Raw genomic sequence first — 18,143 nt, 5'->3', positions numbered from 1 at the left:
GAACCTGAGTGGAAACACCACAGAGAAAAAAAATATGTGGGAAAAAAAGATACCTTTTGTCCAGACCACAACTGATGAAAAAGAAATTGCATTAAGCCCTGGGCTTTCCTTTCAGAATAGACTGTAGCTTTATGAAGGAGTGCATTTTCCTCCAAGAATGTTTTCTGCAGTGGATTTTCCAGTCAATTTTAGAAGGTTAAAAAATGGTGTGAAGGGAGATGGCAGAAGTTGGAGAGAAAACTGAGAAAGACGAAAGGACAAAGAAAGAAGAAAGGACTGAGAAGAAGAATGGATAGATATTTAAATAAATACACACACCCAGGGAAAAAACAGAGGGATCCATTAAAGACAAAGAGAATATGGTTAGATGGAGTTCAGGCATTGTTAAGAAGAGAGTTAGAATATGCCATAAAAGAAGGGATATTTTTTTTCAGAAGACTTAGATATTTTGTTCGATGAAGCAGAAGGAACTGAGATATGAGTTAAGGACAATTAAGGAAGTCAGGTGCTCTTTGGATACTGGTGTGGCCTCAAGGGCTGCCAAACATAAGGGGTTTTTCTTCTGCAGATCAGAAAGACTTGCACTAAAGGCATAAGTTTGATCAAGGGGCTGTTTATTTTAATCATGTATTGATTGGCTTAACCGCACTGCTCCTTGAGGGAGGGAAAGTTGTCAACATAAAGAATTACAGCTTTCAAAGTTCCAAGTAATCCTAGGAAATGAGCCAAATATAATAAATGCAGTTTTATTTGGGACCTGATCCTACTACTGTTGAAATCAATACCAGCTTTTCCATAGATTTCAGTGAGAGTTGAAGCTGCTTTTTCAAAAAACAATTCCTCTGATCCAGCGATCAGTGTAGCTGATTTTGAAATAGTCATGAATATGAATATGAAACTCAAAGAAAAGAGAAGAAAAAAGGCACCAACCCACAGATCTAGAAAATCTCTATTTTAAAGGGAGGTTGATTTTGTTTTGCAAGATATGAAAGAAAAAAATGGCAGAAAAATAAAAGAAATTATAATTTTTAAAAAGGTAGTGAGCTTAAGCAGGGTTAGAAAAATTAATTGCAATGTAATAAACAGATGTCCTTCAAAAGCCATTGCGATTTTGTGCCAAGGAGAAAGCACTGAGGAGCTCAAGATACAGAGTCTTATGCACAGGCTGAACTTAGTAGAAAAGGATCCTTGAAAGCAAAAGCAGTGTGTGTGCACATCATGGTACAAGAATAGTCCAGAAAATCAGCAGTACAGATGTGCAGTCATTCCTCAGGCAGAATTCCCATGAAGGCCGGAGACACTCTGAGTATGTACTTTGCTTTTAGTTTTGTAATGGAGGAAGAAGGTATACAATAAACATTCAATTACGATTCTAGTCACAAATTCAGTATATCCAATCCCTATTCAAAGTTTACATGTAGTGACCAAAAAAGAAGTAGCTCATTTTCTGCGGTTTATGATCTTCAGATATGAGACAGGACATGCATTTTAGCATGCACAAATATTTACATATGTCTATCTGTGTGTACAGGCAGACTTTGATTTCTGTGTATCCATCAGAGTTTGGAAAACCACTTTTTTAAGACTTGATTTTTAAAGATTATTGAGTGAGGTAACATTGAGTGAGGTAACATCTGCGATGAATTTGTCCCTGGGGCTCCTCCTGGAAGGTGTTACCCTACGTTGGTCTCCTGTCTCTGGCTATACGAAGCCTGGAGTGGATCATAACTGTAATTCCAGAGCAGAAATTGAACAGTGTATTTTCAGATGTGTAATCCATGGGTTGTCTATCAAAAAAAAAGTCAGCGGTTCAGCAGTAATGTGAGTTATGTCAGTCTGCACAAATGTCCGCACTGGTGGCCTTCCCCCATCTGCATCTCATCATCTCAGGCCTCTGCCCAGTGCCTCCCCTTTCCCCTACCCCTCAGTTTTTGCATGTTATGAAGGATTACATTTCAATGCCAGTGTTTTTTAAAGGGTATAGGTTATCTGAGGTGCAGGCTGTACGTGCAAAGATATGATAGTTGTGTCACAGGAGATGACCCAAGCCGGGTTAGCTGCGAAACCTCTCTGCTTATGGCTAATCTTTTGGTATTTTCAGCTCACCACCAGGGAATGTCATAGAGGGCAGCAGTTTGGGTTGTCACAGGGGGTGCTCTGCGTGAGGAAATTCGTGTGCCAGGCACACAGGACAGACACGTGGTTCTCCTGCAGAAGGAGAGGAGCCCTTGTATCACAAGCAGGTGCTTGAGGCATGCAATGAGACCACGCTGGCTCCTTTGTTGTATTTTTCCACATTTTAGCAGCATCATTTTGACAATCCATAACTTCATCCTCAGTTAAATAGGGTTTGTACCAGGGTAAATGAGAGCAGATTCTGGGCCTGGCTCAATCCGGACCCTTTCTCCCCTTGCTTTTGGGTCAGGCTGAAGCTGTTCAGCTGCACTCAGCCTAGTAGCATGCAGCAAAGGGCAGGGTTGACTGCTGCTTTTTATTTATCCATATTAAGTTCATCAGATGAATCCAGAGCTTCCTGGGGCCATCCGAAGCTTCCTGGAGCGGGTACTCTCCCAGGCAGCCGTGTCTCCTGGAGGCAGCTGTGTGTCTCTGGGAGGCAGACATGCGCCCCAGACTTGAATCGCTCCTTTTGGACTATGTGGTTGTAAGAGCATTTTCTTACAATATATTTCCTTGGGGGAATCAGATGGACTTAGATCTCGGATACCATCCCCACTAAGTGATACAGTAAAAATAACCTATTATTCTCTGGTTCTGACCTGGGCGGTGACAACATATTGTTTCAGCATCTCTGTCAGACTATTTCCCTTAAGAGCCATTTTAACCTCACCCAGTGGGACATAACTAAAGGAAATGAAACTCCAACCCCATTAAGGAAAAAAGACAATGCCTTTCACTAAACAAACTTGATTTTCTTGGCTTTTCTTTGCCAAGGAGAATCGCCCGTACCCCCCACCCTTGCAGCCTTTGTAGACAGTTCCTGTAATTGGGAATGTCTGGGTGGACACCAATGGTTGGCAGCAAAGGGGGATAAATCCGACATCCCTTGAACGTGACATGGGCTGGGACTGCAGTCCCAGGTGGCCGCTTAGCGTCAATTCCTATGGTACTGGTCGACGGTACGTGCCTGCCAGCCACAGCTGCCGGCCCTCGAAACACAATCAGGGGTTTAGCAAGACTAGATCGGAGATACACAGCAAAGCTGGGCTGTTGCTAATTTTGTGCAGGTGTTAGATCGCTACTGTACTGTGGCCCACTATCTAGAGCTGGTGACTTGCAACAAAATCGTAGTGGTCTGTCTCCTGGCACTCATCGGGTGAAGCACTGACCCCAAAAGCAATCGTGGGCTTGAGGATGTGCCATTTGCATGCTAAGAGAGGGATCACTTTCTGTCTTTGCATGCCAGCTAAGGTTGGAACAAAATTTACATGCAGTAATCAGGTTTTCAAGCATATCCATTAATTTGGGGTGTCTTAAGACAAATTAGAAATCCCTTTTTAAAATGCAGTCCCACGCAGTTACAAAGTAGGTGTCTGGGGAGGCACCATCTCACACGTGGTGTGCAGGTAATTAGGACAAACCATGGGGTGATTGGCTTGTCCCAGGGAGAATTAGGGTACACAGAATGTGAAAAACTGCACATTCTGGGTAGCACTGAGTGACACCTGGGTCAAAGTCAATCTGCAGTGGAAAAGATTAGAGCCAGCAAAAAATAAATGAACAGCTCTGTATTGCAGGATAAAAGTAGACTGCAAATATTGCAGTCCTGGAGCAGGTTTTCATCTTGGAGGCAGCTAATGTCTGTAGTTCCCCTTGTTTTTTTTGACATATAGGTTCTCCACATACCCAGTGCTCTGTTTTGGGGTATTTCCAGTAGCAGTCCCCATGGGGAGCAGTTAAGTTCCTCTTTCAAACCTTAATCCTGCAGGGTTCTATAAATGTATGTATGTATCTCTGTGCCCTGATAAGCAAGTGTATGGCTGTCCCAGCAGTTCACCAAATAAATGAAAAACCAGAGAGTGCCCAAAGCAGTAGATGTGAGTTGTGCCCTCTTTTGCACCCTTCCTTCCCCTGCTGATGAGCATTTCGGTAACCCCTGTGAAGAACAACTTCCATGAGAGACCGTCCGAATGCCCTCCATTCCTGAGCCCAGAATAGCCTGTTGCCTGATGGTTATGACATTCTCCTGCAAGATGAAAGATAAGGATTTGAGCAGCACAAATAGCAAAAGAAAGTGAAATCAGGCCTTCCCCATGCCAGGTTGACATTGCGTTGGGAGCAGGATGTCAGTCACCTTGTAGGCACCTCTATAAAGAGAAGTACTTACACTTTTCTTTTTTACTTTTTTTTTTTTCTCCCACAATCGATGGCTGTGGGAGAAAATGGATGGATGATACAGGGTGGTACCTTTCTGGGGCATGTAGTGAGATGCCAGTGTCCCAGGGAGGATGAAGCTGTTGCAAATCCCTCCCAGAGGCACCTGGTATGTCTCCATGCACAATACTAGAAGCACAAGTTAGCTGTTGTGGGTTAATTCCCCAAAGCAGGTAGGTACCTAAAGGCTCTTGCAGAGCTGCCCTTACCGCTTTCATTCAGTCACTGCACTAGTTGGTCTCATACCACATCTCGTAACAGCAGGCAGTAGGAGATGTTTCAGAGGAATAAGTTGTCCTGCCCCACACCCCTACAGTGGGTGATGGGGACCCACCACCCTCAGATTAATTTTCTCCTTCTGTGAGCTCTCTCTGCTGTTGACTAGGAGGTATTGCAGTTGCCTGTAACACCTCTGTGCAGCCAGCAGTGGCCCTTTTTTTTTTTTTTAAAAAAAAAAAAAAAAGTAGAAAGTCATAATGATTAGCACTGGGAAGATTAAAGTTCCTTTTTAGATCATGGCCCGATAGCAACTGCTGTCGCAGTAACTCCTTTGCAAAGACCACGAGTATATCAGGAGGGCGAATATCAAGCTTCTGTGGTTTGCCAAAATGTTAGCCTTCTGAATCTTTCCATGGTGGATGGAAAGATTTACGGGTACAGTGATGCATATCTATCTCAGAATCATGTTTGGATTAAAAACTTCCTGCAGAGCTAATGTCAACTCAGGTTTCAGGTCACTGCCACGAGCTAAATCAGGTTAGAGATCAAAACCAGCAAGGAGGTAGGAGGCTTGCAGCTATCAACTGGGATAATCTGAGGCATGATTTTTTATGACTGCACCCATAATGACATGTACAAGCCGGGAATGGCTGTGGTCTGGAATAAACTTGTTGGTTTGCCTGGATCTGGTGAAAATTTCACATGCGTTTCAGCATCAAAATACCATGCAAAAATAACTGGTTAGATCCAGCTAAAGTCACTTGAGTTATATGGGGAATTAATTAGCTTTATATGTCTGAATTCTGCTTTAACATAAAGATTACTCACTGTTCCTAAATTGTTTTCATTAGGCAATCCACATAAAAAGACACTTGTTAGATGTAATAATCCTAGCTGTTATTATTTTACACAGTCTATGTTTTTTTGTACATTATATATATATTATAAAGCAAGGTATGGTTTAATGTGGTTTGGGTTTTGCATCAGGTGACTTATGCCACTGGATTTTTAATTAACTAAGGAGCAATCATTCATGGCAAACTGTACAATTGCAGAGGTGCAATAATTGAATCTAAAGGTTTATTTTTGTCCATTTATTGATGTCAAGGGAAAACAGTACTGTTATGAAAATGGAATAAACTGAAAAGATTCCTTCAGCTGCTGCAGGTTGATTAGGACAAATGACTTTCCATTCCAGTTTTTATGAATGTACAGTTTTCTGAAAGGTTTATAATACCACAGGGAAAGGAAATCGCAGGCAATAAATGATGCAGGATGGCTCATAGTTGTTGGGAAACAGACGAAAATGGTTTTATCTGAAAATGTGCGATGTACTGTTCTGCTGTATTTCACTTCAACTCTTGAGAAGGAATCAGACGCAGTGATTTGTACCTTGTTATGGGCATGGAAACAGCCTGAGACATTTACCTGAGTTGCAGATAGAATCTGTAATAGAGTCAGGGCTCAGTAAGCCCTCTCACCGACACAGCGTGCAGTCTCACTCACCTTTTGCCTGTGGCCAGCAGGTAGGCAGCAGCACCAAGTCCTTGCTGTCCCCTGCATTGCACTGACAGCAAGGAGGTGACCACAGAGTCCCATGGTGGTTTGTCCACCCTGGTCAGCGAAGGCAGCAGATGTATTTTCATATCTGAGTTTGATAAACAGCACTGTCTTTTATGGAACTGAGTTTTGTTAAGTAGTTCTTGCAGTGTTAGAGAGCTTTACCAGTAAAGACCGTTTAATAAACCCACTTTTTTTTTTTTTTTTTTTTTTAATGCAGAAAGCAGAAATATGGCAACAAAGGAAAAGCTTCAGTGTTTGAAAGATTTCCACAAGGACATCCTCAAACCTTCCCCTGGCAAGAGCCCGGGGACACGGCCTGAGGACGAGGCAGAAGGAAAGCCGCCCCAGCGGGAGAAGTGGGCGAGCAAGATTGACTTTCTGCTGTCCGTGGCTGGTGGATTTATTGGTTTAGGCAATGTCTGGCGGTTCCCGTATCTCTGCTACAAAAATGGCGGAGGTGAGTCTTTATTTCTTTCTCATGAATCAGTTTCTCTGCCTCATACTTACTGTTTCCAGCGCCTTCCTTCTGTTTTTTAAAAAAGAAATGAAAAACCTGTTTTCTGCATTTTTCACCAGTATTTGGGAGAGATTATTTTATTACTTAATAGCTTCTGTTAAAACTTAGCTATGGAAAAACAACAACAGCAATTTAAAATTTTATACTACTGAATCTTTTATGTTCTTTTATTCTGGTCTAATTGAGTCTGAGTTTTAACCAAAAGATATGCTGTTATTATAGACCAGTAGCCTAAGTCATGCACTGCAAAACCGGAGTAACTCGAAGTAAGGGAGTTACTCTAAGTTAATAATAAGACAAAACATCAAACAATGGTTTCTGTTAGATTTCAGAATAAAAGCATTCTCAGTCACGTGAAATTATTGTGTGCCTAACCCCATTGTTATTGCAGATTTTCATCTTAAAAAGGTAAGACAATGCCCTTTCATTTGTGTACATCCACTTCACTTACAGTGTTTGAATATGAGAAAAAGTACCTCCAAATTAAGATTATTAAATACTGATATTAAAGTAGCATATATGTTTCTTTGTTTCGGTATGTCTGATAACAAGTTTTCAAAACTATCCTGTGTAGAGCCACTCACTTCATCTCAATTTTCTACTATTATGTCTCTCAACAGGTGCATTTCTTATACCTTATTTCATTTTCCTGTTTGGGGGAGGTCTTCCCGTGTTTTTCCTGGAGGTGGTGCTAGGACAGTATACCTCTGAAGGTGGAATTACATGCTGGGAAAAGATCTGCCCTATTTTCACTGGTTAGTACTTTTCGTTGTCCCTTACTGCTTAAAGACACCTCTGTAAACCTGGTAACAGTAGTGCAATGTCCCTTATACCTATTCATTCAGCTATTTGCTGTAGTAATTGAAAGTATAATATTGTTTCCTGGAAAAGTAGAAGTCAGAGAGTCTGAAGGACAAAGTGAGGTATTGATTTTGATGCTATCATCTTGTTAACTGGCAGAGCTGTCAATAAGCAAGAAAGAAATTGCATTTTATGCCTTAAAAAGGCAACTGCACATTTGGTTCATAGGTACTAGAGAATCTGTTGTTTTGGAAGGCTAGAGCCTTTTACATGCCTTTTTCAGAAACCATCTTCAAAATATTATTCTGGTCAGGAAATCAAAATACTTCTGCCATATGAAAGCTTATCACTGACGTCATCCATTTATGACTGATATAACCAAAACCTGCACAGTATTTTGTGTAGAATTTAGGAACGGGACTTTCCTCATAACTGAGTTGGTGCTGGCAAACGGTCGTGTTTGTCTCCTGTTACTCAAGGGCCTTTGCCAGCAAAAAGTTACTCAAAACTCACAGCAATTATGTGTATGCCACTCTGAAAGTTAACCAGAATGAAACATCATGGACAGGTTAGCAACATTACTGAGGACGCTGCCTTGTGTTTAGATTACCCTCAACAGCCTGATAATACAGACAAAACTATAAGGAATATTTGCATTAAATAGTGGGGCACTCTTCTTTTACAAATCCCATTTGGAAAGGGTGAGGATTTCTTACTGAAATGTCTCTAGCTCTGCCACTATGGCTGTTACAGATTTCTCTCTCCCCTTACATCACCCCAGGCAGCAGGAGGGGTTTTCTCCAGGGTTCACACTCCCACCTAATACTCAGAACGCTACTGAACTTGATGTAATTATGCTGCTTTAGTTCCATTTTCTTCCTCCTCCTCCCACTTTCGTGAAACCTTTTCTTTGGAGGAGGAGGAAAGAATGTTCCTTGTTTAAATAGCAATCTCCCAGGCATCCATAAAGAGAAATTGTCACTCTAATAATGTGACTAACTGTATACCCTGAATGAAATGCAGCTGCATAGAATAAATACCACTTGCTCTGGTTGTTTTCACCTGTCATAAAGATAATCGCTGGTGGTAATGACTCCTGTTACAGTAAGGTTTCAAACTGTAAAATATGAGGCAAGTGCTAGGGTAGCCATCAGAATGATGTTAAAGGGAACCTCATGGGCTTTTCATCCCCTTGAGAGTCTGCTCAATGTTTTTGAAGGAAAACTTTTTTTTTCCCCCCTGTTATTCCTAAATAGCGAACTACATAAACATTTTGGACATTAACATTTTATATACTAAAAGATTTTCAGAAAATGAGACTTTCCAGAGTCCTTTCATTTTGTATTTACAAAAATAGTGACTGTTTCTGACTTAGCTCCATGTAGCATGGATCTGCCAGTGGGGCATAACTGCCTAGGCAGGAGAGATACAGTTGTGGTATTTAATTAAAGCCTCCACCGGAACAGCATTCCACCACCTCCCTAAATTGTATAGGACTCAGCCTTATCTGCCCGTAACCCTGCTTTTAAAAACAAACAGGGAACATTTTTTATCGTCAAATATTGATAGCAGAGTTAAACATTGATCTAATTAACCATAACAGCTACAAATATCATGCTTCCTTTGCACAAGTGAAATTGGGGCAGAAACAGCAGCTTTTATGTTGATAGCTCTGGAATTTTCCTTTTTAACACATTCAAGAGTTGTCCTTTTTTTCACGTACACAGAGCCGAACCTGTCGATAAGCATGAGTGGTGCAGCCAAGCTGCCTCCAGGGAAGCTGCGTGGGGGGACAGTGCGTCGAGAGTGGGGTTGCCCAAGCAGGTACCCAAGGTGTGAGATGGTGTAGCTCCCAAATAAGCAAAGTGTGATGCCTTGACCTCCTTCTAATAAAGCCTGAAATACCCTTGTTAGAGTAAAGTTGGGCAGCCCTCCCCTTCAGTCCCAGCAAGCTGTAGCCTGAAGCTCAAACTTGAACGCCAGTACTAGTCAAAGGCAGTGGCAGGGCTGTGCTTATGGGTGATGGAATTGAGTTCAGTATCCAACAGATATGTGGTAGAGTGGGATGCAAGTCCACAACATGGCAGGAAACAGCAATGGCACCAGATACTTGAAATCACAAGGCATCCTAAGAAAGAGTGGCTGTCACGTCTGTGCATATTTCTTTTTTCTTCCCCTCTCCAGGAATTGGTTATGCTTCCATAGTGATTGTGTCCCTTCTGAACGTGTACTACATTGTGATCCTGGCCTGGGGACTCTACTACCTGTTCCAGTCGTTCCAGAGTGTCCTGCCGTGGGCACACTGCCACCAGAAGTGGAACACGCCAACCTGCGTGGAAGACACTCTCAGGAAGAACAAAACACTCTGGATATCACTGAATGCCACTAACTTCACCTCTCCTGTCACGGAGTTCTGGGAGTAAGTACCCCCATCTTCATGGCACCCCTGGGATGCTTTGGAGGTATGCTGAAGGTCATGCCTGAGATTTTGCAGAAGTCCCATGAGGAATGTTAGATAGGAGATGAAAATCGCTCCAGGTGTCGCTTGTTTCACCACCCTTTGCTATCAGTTCTTGCCCATCCTGAGACAGGCATGTAAGTCTGGGAGCAGTGGAGGAAGTCATTAGATGTATAACTGCATTCAGCCTAGAGAGTACAGGGAAACCTAAAAACCCTGTGCAGTTTCTGGTTTGGAGGAAATCTTGTTCCTTTTTTAGTAGGGATTTACAATAGAAACAGTGATAAATCACCACTTCTGTGGCTGCCTCTTCCCCAGCTGTTGTCATTTGCAATGCACTTTGTGAAGCTGCTAACATCTCTCTTATCAGTTTGACAAAGAGGCAAGGCATTGACCTCATCAATAAAACTGACAGAGGTGTTGAACATTGTCCTGTATTGTAGGTTTCTCAGGTCATCTTTGTTACATCATTTTCCTCTGCAGTCTCAGAGGATATTCTGTTTTACTAGATTGTCTGGATTTTGTCAGGGTTAAGCTTCTTATTACCATTTATTTTTCAAGTTTAGAATTATATTGCATAACCTATTTCTGAACAGGCATAACCTCGAATCTCTGTGTGTTTATGTAGTTGTCAAAACATAGCAGGAGAGTAAGGCACCTATAGGAGAGCTTAAATCCAAAGGATCTGCATATAGCTTAGGAGGAAGATCTTTTTTATTTCTTGGCTTGAAGCAATGGTCAATTACATGTAGAATAAGTTTCTAACCAACCAGACTTTCAGCATGTTTAAAGTCCAGTCTGGTTCCCTGATCAACTTGTACCTACTTCTCTATTTTTAAAAAGCAGCTTCAGCCAATAGTCCCAGCAGGAATTATGTTCATGCCAAAGATATTTGGCATGTGTTAGGTTTAGAAAAAGTTATTATGAACTGGGCTAAAATTTGTATCACAAGAGCCAAAATACAATGTGCAGAAAGATCTCGGATGAGCTGTTTGTGGAAATGCACTGGTGACCAGTGTGAGTGACGGGGTGCAGGTTGTAAGAGCAGTTGTTTTCACCATGCCACAAGCACTGTGTTTCCATGCTGAGCAACTGATAATTTCCCAGGTGATTTCCTCCCTTGTTAAGTATGGAGTAAGTTGGAAAAGATTGGGGTATTTTGGGGAACTTGAAGGCAATTTATGGTAGAGGAGGAAGCAGTTCGCACTCCTTTGGACTCTCCCACAATGACTTTGAGACTGAGGGCCTGAATCCAAATGAGAGCTGCTTTGGTAGGGTGTCTAAAGGTCTGGGTAACCACACAGCAGATACATGATGGAGGGCCTTGTGCCAGGGCAGCCTGTTTGTGGGTTGGGGAGCACATTTGGTGTGGAGTTTTTAGTTACGTTTCTTCTATCTAAATCAAGTTTCTGTCCTCAAAAATCCTCTGCAAGCTGAACCAAATCCTCCTGTAGGCACAGCCTTATGTGTAGAGTCAGACTGGAGGTTCCCGAGGCTGGAGGAGAAATCCTTGGTCCTCACAACACTTTCCCCTTCCCTCCATCTTCCATAAATTCGTGTCCCCTCACTGTTTCTTTAGCACAGTCAGAGCAAAGGTTGCTCAGCCATTAGCACTCATGGAGGCAGCTCTCCTTGCACTTTGCAGCCACTTTAACTTTTGTCCTCAAATAGCAGTTTTAAACATCGTGAACTTAACTCTTCCCTGGATTCATGCCAGGGAGGAGTTTGGCTCCATACTACTACTAATACAGACATACTGTCCATAGCTCACTGTTTCATCACGACTGAGCTGTCCTTAACAGACCAAGCTGCCATCAGGACTCATGGCACTTAGAGAAGTATTAAAAATAGCTGTTCTCTCTGCATAAACAACCATTGGTGTCTTAACGTAGGGACAGAGATCATGCAGCAGTGCTGTAATTAAAGTAACGTAGATTTTACATGGCACAAGCAGTTTTTCCCCAGCCATGCTGCTCTTCTTTATCGTCCTGAAATTAAAAATAATCTCAAGAACTTTATGAGTACTTTGCTGTCATAGACAATGCCAGCTGCCAGCCAGCCAGCTACCCTCATCGAAAGGACAGGTCAATAAATAGCCTTTAACTGAAGATATCCATCTGCTTTGTGGCACAATTAATTCCAATTTAATTCAGGGGGTTGAGTATTTGGTTTCTGAAACCCAATGCCATTTTTATTGTGGGAGATTTATGGAGTATCCTCATCACTACTGCTTTGTAAGGCTAACTCTGCAGAGATATAATTGACCACATTGATGCATTAAAACTCTTCGTGTTGAAAAACACGTGTCCTTCTCAGCCTGGCTGGACATATAGTACAGCCTGACATTTCAGTTCATTTGAATTAATGTTCTGTGCAAATCACATGCTTGCCTGAGCAGCAATAAAAGGGGGTTAAGCAAATCTGGCTTTGTATCAGGGACTTACCTCTTGGTATCACATGCTTCAGGTCTTATTTCTGAAGACTTCATTTTAAAGCCCCAAACCTTAAAGGCTTACACACGTATTAATACATAAAGGATAAGTGTTATGGGGTAATTATGGTTGAACAAAACCTCTGATTGTCTGGTGCTGGCCAAGTGTTTATAAATATTGGGTAATCAGCAGACTTTATTCGTCCAAATCCCAAGAAAGACCATCACATGCTAATGGCATGTAATCCTGAAGGGAGCAACACAAAAACTAAACAAAATCTAGGGCAGCTGTCTCTGCCTTTGGGGCAAATTGAGAATTTTAAAAACCGTTTGATATTCTCCCTGCTTCAGCATTAGTTATTCTTGTCTGTCCAGCGTGAAAGGGTGCTTTGCTTTTCCTGGTATGAAAGGTCCTGTCTGCATTCACATAATTAATGAGCTGGAATATCCTTCAAGGATTGCATAACTCTCCTCATTTTATTTTTGTTTATGTTCTAGAGCCAGTTACGGCTCCTATTACATTTCCATATTGCACATCCCTAAAACATACTAGTGTATGAACAAGGTTCGAGAATTCATGGCTGCAACGAACTTGGCCCCAGCCTGTTGCCCCATTGATTATACATGACTGACAGTGACAGCATCATAACTATAAATTATAATTGGCAACAATTTCATGCAGAAATGGCGTGAAGTTAGTTGAGCGAGCGTGGCTAAATCTGAGCAGAGGTAGGCTGGGTAACAAAATTGAAGAGCTATCAGCACAGCCCAGCTCCTGCTCCTTCCCAAACTTGAATTTTCAGGGTATCACAAATCCAGATTGAGCACTTCTGCTGCAAAAATATGTCAGTTTAAATTTCATGAAAAAAAAAAAATAATAATTATCCAGGCCCCACTGGTAATTCTGAACAGATTTCTTAAGGTATTTGGCCTCTGTAAGACAAGATAACCCAAGACAGAGAAAGCCAGCATGCCATTTAGTGCTGCCACACCACAGAGCAGCACCATAACTGGCTCTCAGTAACCCACTGGGCTGCCCGCTGAGAAAGCTGGACAGGACTGCTGGCCATACTCTAGGTGAGATGACCTTTTGATTTTAGTTCCCTAATAAAAAGCAACAAAATCTTATCTGAATGCATTTGTAGATATCCTTATTCCAAAATGTATTTGCAGTTAATTATTCATTGCTTCCTGAGAACTAGCTCTATAGGCTCCTTTTTACATTTGAATTTGCCTCATAGATGGGAAAATGGCCATTTATTTTTTAAAAAGTCACAGAAGGTTACAGCTGATGTTTGTCTTACAAGTGTATTTTCTTCTTTTGTATACGCACAGCAGGTTTTTCCCTGATTTCCTTAGGCTCAGGTGAACCAGGACTGCAACTTTATGCCAAATATTCATTACTGAAGGGTTTTTCGTAACTGTTGAATAGCTCTGCTGATTAGGGCAGACTTACCCTGTCTGGTGCCATTAGTCCTTTTCCATAACAAAGTGCACACACGTTCAGAGAGAATAAAGCATTTGATGTGAGAACACATTCACACAGGTAATCTGAGTGAATTTGGCAAACAGAGACACAAAAACAGATGGATGAAGGTTTGAGTCCTATTAAACTGGTCAGTTCAGGTTTTTTTCCAAAAACTAATTGCAAATTTTCCAACAGTGATTCCATTCACTATTATTTCCTTGGTAGCTGAAAAAAAAAAGAAAAAAAAGAAAAAAAAAAAAACACTTTAATTAATTCAGGGGAAAAACAAACCACAGTGCTTTGTCTTGTGCTGGATGCACATATGGAGCTGTGCAGACCACGCTTGTGAGCCTCATCCTGGTACAGTTCTGCAGACTGCTGTGTCTTTGGTGAAGGAGAATTGCAGATTTTAATAGTTGTCTGAAAACAATATTTACTTAACAACGTTAGGTAGCAAGTTAATGTATCTAGTCGTGGGCCAAGGAATTTCTGTCATGATTGAGGTCAAGATTCTTCTTGACTGCAAAAACCTTGCAGAAAGACTTCAGATTTGAGTAGGTTTTTTTTCAGAGGACTAAGTTTGCTCTTTCATATAAACAAATAAAATAAGTAGCAGGTATGACGAGATATGTCTGGTGTGTGAGGACAGTTTATGTTGCAGGAAAGTTAAAAAAAAACAAAACAGTTTTAAATCAGACTTTAATGATGACCCATGGCAATGACCAAAAGAGAGAAACCTTAACAAATTTTCTTCTCAGGAACACATAGCATTTAGATGCTCTCTTGAGACCCATCTTACGAAAGGAATCACTTTGTATTTATTAACCTAAGTGACAGAATAGGTTACCAAATTCCTTGTGCTGGCTTAACAAGGCCCTAGTGGCGAGGGTGCTGAGCGTGGATGGGCAGCGTTTGTGTGCGGGGCCACGGGGTGGTGATGGGGTAACTGCTCCAGCTCCGTGCTGCGAAGCTGCTCAGCTTCCCCGTGCTGCTGCTTCTCTGCCCTCCTCGTGGCAGTCACAGTGATGAACTGAAAAGAAGAAGAAACCTGGACACAGGCTAATCACACATCTGTGGTGGAGCTGGGGTTCCATCATGGCAATGCCAGGGCAAGTTTGTCTCACATCTTTAAAGGTATCAATGCAAAAGCAGCAGCACTTTGAGTGTTCAGAGGGCTGGGATCTATCCACATGTCTGCTGCCCCTTAGGGTACCGTCCCGTACTCTCAGACATCACAGCGAGGCTCAGCATTAACTCTGCTCATGCATCTCTCTCTTGTTTTGTTTTCTTTTGTATACTCAGGCGCAATGTACTGAGCTTGTCCTCAGGAATTGAAGATATTGGTATTATCAAGTGGGATCTAGCACTGTGTCTCCTCCTCGTCTGGGTGATATGCTTCTTCTGCATTTGGAAAGGAGTCAAATCCACTGGGAAAGTAAGTGCTTTTTACCTTTTTTTTGATCATTCTAGTTAGCAGATGTCAGGAATACTAAGAAATGCTGTTCTTAAAGATATTCTTAATTTTCTTCCAAAAAATATGTATTTTTGCTCTGATCATCTCCCTTTGGAAAGTCATTGTCAGTGCCCAAAATGCCTGTGAGTCAAGTAGCCCTTACTGGAATGGCATCAAGAAGCAGATCCTAGCATGTTTTGAGTACCACTTTGCCTCTCTGAGGACGAGCATCCCACTGGTGCATGTAATGATCTTGGAAGGGCTTAGGCTAACAAAGTGTAGTGCTCTACACTCTCTGCTCGTGCTCTCACACCAGCCAAGTTCATTCTCAGCGTTACGGGGTGGATGTTAACATAGCTGTGGTAGGGATGTTTAAGTCAGTGGAAGATGCTGGATGCATAGCATTTTTGAAATGCCACTCACTTACTGAAGTGTTCTGCGCAGACTTAGAAGACTAAACTTAGGTACTTGTTTAGAAACTCTGTCCTTAACAGAGATCCTGGATATTTATTTTTTTTTGATTTAGGTTTACCATGTGCTATTTAGAGTCATATTTTTCTCCAAAGGATAACAGTGAAATCATTCCTGAACCTCATCTTACACCACCACAAGAAACAAATTATAGCACATCTTGGCAAGTCACTAAACAATTTCAAGCATGATGTTATCCCCTTGCATGCAGTAGTGCTTTTAAACCTAGCTTCATGAAAAAAGGCTTTTGAAGCCATTGCATATGTGTCTCTCTTAACTTTCAAACCTGTTGGTTGGGGCAGTGTTTCAGGTAAATCTAACAGAGATAGACAGGCCTCAAGATAGGAAGTTCCGCAGTTTCTGGTCAGCTAAGTAGGAGGGAGCAACTTCGTTAGTGTCCCAGCTGAGAGAAAGCCAGAGTGTGAACTCATCTTTTACTAGACCCCAGAGAAGTCAGGAGGAGAGAGCAAATGTGAACGCCTCAGCTGGAGAAAAAGCACCATTTAGCAGTTTTACCTTGTTATATGCTGCAGAATCAACCAGGAGACAAAACTCTTCAGGAAACCAGTCCTCATTAGTTCCACTATTGACTAAACTACTTGTTTTACTGTCGTTCCTATCTTGCTTTCTGTGATTTTATCATGGAGCCTCGTTAAAATCATGCTGGTGCCTTATTCTGGATTCCCGCCAGTTCTGCCCCAAAGAAAAGCTCCCACACCTCTAAAGTATACGTTGACAAAAATGTTTGCTTCTCTGTTCCCACTGATTGATGTGACCCGATGAGGTGGTGGTGTAAGTCGCGTAGGAAAGGTGAACACAATGAATCTCCCACCAAAGCAGAGTGGAAGCACACATTGCTGCACTAGTTTTGTGAGCCTGGTTTCTGCTCAGTAAAGGTTAAGGTGCCTCTGACAGATTTTCCAAGTTCCTCATGGCACGTTTTTTTCAGGTTGCGGTGAATGTAACAGGTTGAAAACAGGTCTGTTAAAAGCAGTTAAAGTCTTTCTGTAAGGCAAGGCGGGCAGTAGGAATTCACTGCCTCCTTTCCACGGGGTCTGAGCTCATAGGGTGTGGAGCCAAAGCCCAGCAAAACCATTGGAAAATCTCTGGTTGACTCCATTAACTTTGGGGTCAAACAAAAGTAAACTGTAAACTCTAATGGAGGGCTTGAATTATTTGAGAAGTCTAGTTTACTTTAGTAGATCATTGTTTATAGCACTTCCCTGCTTTCGAGTGTGTTAATGGCTTTTTGGAGAGCAGGAAAAAAAAAAAAAGACAGTTTTTAAATCTCGTAGTAGCATGTTGGACAAATAAACACAGAATCATGAAGAAAAATAATAGTTGTGCTTATGCTTTGAATAATTTGCTTGATCTCAAAAAATTCCTCCGGTGTTACACAAGAATCCTTACCTGGAGGGCAAAGGCCAGTTTGTAAATGCTGCGTACCCTTGTGAATACGTATGGGCATATTTTTCTTGTAAGGAACTCTGATTTATCATAGGCCTGGATTATATTAAGAAATTAGAAGGCACAGAATACCCCCTTTTATTCATCATTTTTTGGTGAAACTGGGCTGATGTGTAATGCATATTATTTGTGAGTGGAAAATATAGAAAGATTTCAAAGGGACGATTAAAAAGGGCCTATATAAAAAGGTTACCTTTCATTTTACAGAATCAGTCTGGCTCCATGAATTATTATGGCAATGCAGGCTTTGAGTTCTCCTGGTTACTCTCAGAGGACACACTTAAAAAGAAAAATGGTGCATCCCGGGAGCTTTGCTGTAGCTAAACAAATTCTGGAAAACAAAAATACATTTTAACTCAAGGCAGCAAACTGTAATTACCTGGGGTGATCATCTGACTCCATGAAAAAAGTCCTTTCTTGGACTGTAGTGGATCCTGACTGTAACACAGCGGTTATATAAAAAATGAGAGAAGCACTGATGAGCAAAGAAAACAAGATGTTAGAGGTCAAAAAGTGTAAGTCTAAAGATAGAACTGTCCAAATGTGAACTAAATCAGCCCTCATGCTAGAGATTAAAGCAAAGGACTCTTTCATCAAATGAATGAGAAGATAACAAGAAGAAAAGAAGCAGACTGTTATTCAAAGAAAGAGGGAATAGAGGTTAAAGATAATGAAGACATATTCTCAAAACTGGATGAATAGATCCTTAGTTTACAATAATGATGTTGCTGAATAGGCAACAAGGGCAAGAATAAAGTTATGGGACTGGAAATTACCACTGTTGAGGCTGATGCCAACCTGAAGTGCTTAATGTGCTCAAGCTGATGGGAAGGGAGATGCGGGAGCATGGACCAAATTACCTTCATCTCTGAATGAGGTCCCTCATGAAATTGCCTGTAGGGG

The 18,143-nt window shown here is 41.6% G+C and overlaps 1 protein-coding gene across 12 annotated transcripts in view; it reads left to right on the top strand.

Annotated features, from left to right (window-relative positions):
- SLC6A6 (solute carrier family 6 member 6) overlaps positions 1–18,143 on the top strand; it is a 57,213-nt gene that overhangs the window by 17,534 nt on the left and 21,536 nt on the right. For all 12 annotated transcript variants that reach the window (XR_011100172.1, XM_068694258.1, XM_068694255.1 and 9 more), the window contains 4 exons: positions 6,392–6,631; positions 7,312–7,446; positions 9,677–9,911; positions 15,152–15,284. Coding sequence is in view for 11 of the 12 variants with exons in the window: in XM_068694252.1 (XP_068550353.1) it covers positions 6,392–6,631; positions 7,312–7,446; positions 9,677–9,911; positions 15,152–15,284 (743 nt within the window). In the remaining variant the exon portion in view is untranslated. The remainder of the gene's footprint in view (positions 1–6,391; positions 6,632–7,311; positions 7,447–9,676; positions 9,912–15,151; positions 15,285–18,143) is intronic.

The sequence above is a fragment of the Anas acuta genome, chromosome 11 (assembly GCF_963932015.1).
Source record: "Anas acuta chromosome 11, bAnaAcu1.1, whole genome shotgun sequence".
NCBI classification, from domain to species: domain Eukaryota; kingdom Metazoa; phylum Chordata; class Aves; order Anseriformes; family Anatidae; genus Anas; species Anas acuta.
The sequence above is the reverse complement of the archived record's forward strand: the minus strand, read 5'-3'. Positions and strand labels throughout refer to the sequence as shown.